At 33.5% G+C, this 6,000-nt stretch overlaps 1 protein-coding gene across 1 annotated transcript; it reads right to left on the reverse strand.

Moving 5' to 3' along the window:
• Window positions 1–4,865: 4,865 nt before the first annotated feature.
• Window positions 4,866–5,417, reverse strand: LOC127798945 (uncharacterized). The gene is made up of 2 exons (XM_052332601.1): window positions 5,320–5,417; window positions 4,866–5,204 (listed from the first exon to the last, which is right to left on the reverse strand). Exons 1-2 carry the CDS (start codon window positions 5,393–5,395, stop codon window positions 4,972–4,974), a joined length of 309 nt encoding a protein of 102 aa, XP_052188561.1. The 5' UTR covers window positions 5,396–5,417; the 3' UTR covers window positions 4,866–4,971.
• Between the last annotated feature and the right edge of the window lie 583 nt (window positions 5,418–6,000).

Genomic DNA, 6,000 nt, shown 5'->3' on the forward strand with positions numbered 1-6,000 from the left:
GTCAGGTCATTCATACATTTTTTGGGTTTAGGGATTCCCATATTAGTATTGCTAGTTTTTGAATCTGTTAAATCTCATGGTTGATATAGTCAAAGACCAACTAAGCCACAAAAGACAAAGTGGCCATTCATGAGTTTATAAATCTGTGGTTGTATGCCTACAATCCACAAGGGAGCCAACCAAAGCCCACTTATTGGGTGTGAAACTCTTATCAGGGATTTCTTTAGTAACATTCTCTATTAGAAGCCAATTAAAAGTAAAGATGGAGCTTGGGATCCTTTTCTTAAACACATGCATCACCAGGTCTATCACCTTGGTGATAATATTGTAGTATTTTCAATACATCAGTTTTAGAATTTCAAAATTAATTAAACAAGACAAAAAAATATAATAAATGGCGGTTGGATTACAACAAATTACAAACCATCATACTCCCAACAACACCAAAAACATTGAAGGACTTGCATGTAATTACAAACTAACTTTGTCACAATATTCATAGAGGATTCTAGGATTGCTTTTTTAGGATTGGAAGCGGCCATAGAATGTAATTATTCTAAACTCGGTAAAACCGTGTTTTGATACCATGAATAAAATAAAGTACGAAATAAATTCATCTCACTGATTTAATTGATCACGCTAATATATATATATATATATAATAACATATCCTAATCTAGGATATATGTTGAAGAATATACAAAGTATATTTTTTAATTTAGGAGAATGTAATTGTTCCTTTCTGACCAAAAAAGAGGTGATAGGAGGCGGAGTCGCAACGGCAGGGCATGGGCTCTGGTGACAGGTCTGTCTAGAGACGGCTGGCACTTGCAAGCACTTCGACGCTTGAGTGAGTAAGAGTAAGAAAATGGGCAGTGTATCAGTAGGTCAGAGAGCAGAACATACATTGGCTCTGAAAAGAGTTGGTTGATATAGAAGGAGGAGATGTCCTTTTACATGCATGCATCGTGAGTTTGCAGGTGATGAGAGTGACTATCCGACACCAGTGAAGGTTCCCAAGTAGTAGCATGGTGGCGACAGGACCCTCATGAATGTGATGGGATCTAAGGTGGCCGCGCGGATACCCAAAGAAGGTTACAATAATGTTTGCGGTAGGCTGGTGCAGGATCAAGAGATAGGCCGAGAGAGAGGGCCCAGATTGGGCCCAAAGACAGGTCGAGAGAGGGGGCCAAGATTAAGCCGAGATTGGGCCCAAAGACGAGTCGAGAGAGAAGGCCAAGATTGGATCTGGAAGGTCCAGTAATATATATAGGATTACTTTCCTAATCTAAAATATGTATTGAGAAATTTAGAAAGATTTTGTATGCTGTAATTTCATTACAATAGCAAAGAAATAAATGCTAAGATATTATGTCATCCAGATACTCCAACAAATTACAAACCATCATTCTCCCAACGACACCAGAAACATTAAAGGACTTGCATGGATATATATGTATATATATCCCTTGGGCTCTCAGCAGGTCTTTTAGAAACTAATTAAGATTCCATGGAGACTCTCAGCTTGGGTCGTCTGGTTCTTCTCCTCTTCTTCGTCGCCTTCGTCCTCTTCCCTAAACATCCATGTTAGCTCCTTCAATATATATATATATATATACACACATATCTCGTCTTGCTCATGGTTTCTCCCTTTATTGCACAGTACTATACTGATGTGTTCTAATTCTGTATACGTATACGTATATATATAAAACAGGCGGTAGTCGTGATGATGGCGGGGGCGGAGATGGAGGCAGCATGAAGAAGACAAAGATGATGAAGTGGGATCATCATGAGGGAGAGGAGAAAATAAATCTGGATTTCTGCGTGAAGGACAAGTGCAAAGAGGGTCCATGCTGGTGTTGCAAGGTACCAGGCCGCAGGGATTGTTATGGTGATCAGGCTGATTGCGAGGCCCACTGTCCTCCTTATCATCCTCCTCAATCCACACCCTCTAATTAATTACTTCGGGGATTAATAATCCATTCATCTCCCTCCCTGTCCCTCTTTATCTCATTCATTTTCCTTTTTATATTTGTATGCAACTGCATTATTACATTGAACAAATATCGTTATTTAAAGAGTTTATCTCTTTTGTAATTTAAGGGCAAGTGTAATAAAATATAAATATATATAAATAATTTTATTTTAATAAAATATTACAAAAATAAGATATAACTCATAATATTATCAAATTAACGTATTTATTTTAATGCTTTCCCCACACAACCAAGATTGCTCAGGTGACAATAATAATCACAAAATAATTGGTGTCACGAGCAATTTTATATATATAATATATAGATATGCAATCATCTGGTGAGACACTTAATTGGATTATTTTTTAAGTATCAAATCAAATTTTTGAATGAATATAAATTGGGTGGGCCTTGTTTATTTATAAGCATTGACCCTTTAATAAGGGATTAATTGTATATGTAATTTTAGAAAACGTTTTCTAGTTATTTTACTCTAACTTTTAATAAAATTCTTAATTTTCATTTTTTATAAAATTTTAAAAAACAAGTTCAAATGTTACAGAAAGAACTAATTTTCAATCTATAAAATTAGAGAGAAAGGGGTCCTTTGTGTAACTAACTTGTGTTAGAAAATGATCGATAGAGATGGAGATAATTTGAAAAATTGTAAAAACTCACATCTTTCAAATCTGAGTATATGGACGGACCATCCACTCAATGACTGAGATTTAATAATATCATATGATCAAAGTATTTTTGGAGTTGGATGTTTGGATAAGCAGCCCCAATGCAAAACCCTCTACTTGTAAAGCCCATGGCTAACTTGTATTTTTTTAAGGTAATAATTTTACATGAAAAAAAATATTAAAAGGTTCACCATGCAGTTCCAACTCAAGCATCACATAAATATTACCTGATCATATTCATCAACCAATTAACAATATGGCTAATATTTTGATCAGTTACCAGTTTCAAGACTAATTACACAACAACCAACAGAAACACTACAATAAATGAATTACAATAAATAATTTCGCACTATCATCCTCCCAACCATAACATCACAAAACATTAATTTAAGGACAATACCATTCAGCTTCCATTCCAACAAATCGTATTCAGAAAGGCTCTCTCTCAATCCAAATCCATGGAGACGCTCAGGCTCCGCGTGGGCCGTACGTGTTGCAGTCCTCCTCTTACTCGTCGCCTTCGCCATGTAAATTCCCTAGCCATCACTGTTAGTTCCTTCAATCACTGTACTGTCTCTCATCTTCCTCATTTCTCTCTTTACAGTACTATATATATAGTACTGATGCGTTCTTCTGTGTGTGTGAATATAAAATAGGTGATGATGATGATCATAGTGGGGGCAGCATGAAGAGGACAAAGATGGAGCAGCAGCAGCAGGACGAGAACAAGTACTGGGTGAAGACGAATAAGGGATCAGAAGGGGAGAAAATATACCTGGATTTCTTCAAGAAGGAGAAATGCAGAGAGGGTGAACCCATGTTGGTGCTGCTTAAGCCCATTAATCCAGAAGGTTTGTTATTATGACAGACCTACTTGCGAGCTAAACTGCTCTCCTCCTCCTCCTCCTCCTCCTCTCCTGCACGACCTCTTCTCTCTTCTCCTTAATTCATCCCTGATCCAACTTCCTTTCTATTATATTATGCATATGCGGCTGCAATATATATTAAATTAAATTCAATTAAAAAAGCAACCTTTGCGCCACCTATTATGAAATCATAAAATTTTAAATAATGTGACCATGTTTGTTAAACTTCCGATTTTACGAGTATAATTTTATGATTTTTTGCATTGAAAATTCTTACAATTTTATGATTTTAAAGTTGAATTACACTCGATTTTACAATTTTACATGTCGAAAACCCTTTTACGATTTTAATAATCTTGAATGTAACCAAATCTCAATCATCGGATGCATGGTCCACCTATACACTCATAGATTTGAAATATGTGATTTTGTTACAATTAATTTTTCAATTTATCTCCATCTCCATCATCATTTTTCTAACACAAGTTACATAAAAAACCCCTCTCTCTCTCTAGTTTCTTAGATTGAAAATTAGTTCTTTTTGTAACATTTGAACTTGTTTTTTTAAATTTTTATAAGAAATGAAAATTAAGAATTTTGTTAAAAATTAGGGTAAAATAACTAGAAAATATATATTCTAAAATTACATATACAATCCCTTATTAATGGGTCAATGCTTATAAATAAACAAGGCTCACCCAATTTATATTCATTCAAATATTTGATTTGATACTTAGTTATTGTTTGTTAATCAAGATATAGATCGAAAAAAATTAAAATATGAAAAGTATTTATATTTGTTAAATTTATCTTAAAATAAATTATGTGACTTCTTATTTTAAACTTTTCAGATAAATTTATCTTGTCTCCCTTTGGATAAGTTATTTTAGATCTTACATATGAATTATTTTGATATTAAAGAAAAATTATTTTGATATAACCTTATTTTACTTGTTTTAACCAATGTTACCTTAAAAGATTCTAACTAAATTTTGAGTTAGAATTACTCATGAGACAATTGCATATCTATTATTATATAAAATTGTTCGTGACACCAACTATTTTGTAATTATTATTATTGTCACGTACAATCTTGCTTATGTGGGGAACGCATTAAAATACATATGTTAATTTGATAATATTATCAGTTACATCTTATTTTGGTAATATACTTTATTAAAATAAAATTATTTTTATATATAACTTCCAATTTTTTGACAAATGGTTAGAATATAAAACCGTGCATCACATTATATATATATATATTTATTTATTACAGTTGCCCTTAAATTACGAGAGAGAAACTCTTTAAATAACGACATTTATTCAATGTAATAATGCATGCAGTTGCATACAAATATAAAAAAGAAAATGAAAGCGATATGAGGGACAGGGAGGGAGGGAGATGAACGGATTATTAATCAATCCCTGAAGTAATTAATTAATTAGAGCAGAGGGATCTGCAGGAGGAAAAGTAGGACAGTGGGCCTCGCAATCAACTAGATCACCATAACAATCCGTGCGGCCTAGTATCCTGCAACACCAGCATGGACCCTCTGTGCACTTGTCCTTCACGCAGAACTCCAGATGTATTTTCTCCCCTCCCTCATGATGATCCCACTTCATCATCTTTGTCTTCTTCATGCTGCCGCCATCATCATGGCTACCACCTGTTTTATATATACAGAAGTAGAACACATCAGTATAGTACTGTGCAATAATTACAGGGAGAAACCATGAGCAAGACGATATATATATATATATATATATATTGAAGGAGCTAACATGGGTGTTTAGGGAAGAGGACGAAGGTGACGAAGAAGAGGAGAAGAACCAGACGACCCACGCTGAGAGTCTCCATGGAGTCTTAATTAGTTTCTGAAAGACCTGTTGAGAGCCCAAGGGATATATGTATACATATATATCCATGCCAAGTCCTTTAATGTTTTTGGTGTACGTTGTTGGGAGTATGATGGTTTGTAATTTGTTGGAGAATCTGGATGACATAATATCTTAGCATTTATTCCTTTCCTATTGTAATGAAATTACAGCATACAAAATCTTTCTAAATTTCTCAACCAATTTTCTATATTAAGAAAGTAATCCTGTAAATATTAGATTCTCCTAAATTAAAAAATATATTTTGTATATTCTTTAATATCCTAGATTAGGCAATGTTATTGTACATATATATATATATATATCAGTGAGATCAATTAAGTGAATGAGGTGAATTTATTCAAAATTTTATTTTTTTTAAGTAAGAATAATATTAAAAAAAAAAAACAACGCCGAAATACCGACCACAAAAAAAAATCAGAGAGAACAGATCACCAATCACTCTAACCAAACCAAATGAAAATAAAAATAAAGGAATAAAGAAATGTATACAAAAGTCATAAGGAACACCCCAAACTGAAAAGAGCAATAACTAGATCATTTACAGGACATAAACTAAATAGATAA

Source organism: Diospyros lotus, chromosome 4 (genome assembly GCF_014633365.1).
Source record: "Diospyros lotus cultivar Yz01 chromosome 4, ASM1463336v1, whole genome shotgun sequence".
NCBI classification, from domain to species: Eukaryota; Viridiplantae; Streptophyta; class Magnoliopsida; order Ericales; family Ebenaceae; genus Diospyros; species Diospyros lotus.

Excerpts from the sequence above, each read along its gene's own strand:
- LOC127798945 (XM_052332601.1), bottom strand. The coding sequence starts at position 5,395 with ATGGAGACTCTCAGCGTGGGTCGTCTGGTTCTTCTCCTCTTCTTCGTC. Across the intron at positions 5,205-5,319 it reads CCTCTTCCCTAAACACCCAT|GTGGTAGCCATGATGATGGC; the intron begins GTTAGCTCCTTC and ends TATATAAAACAG.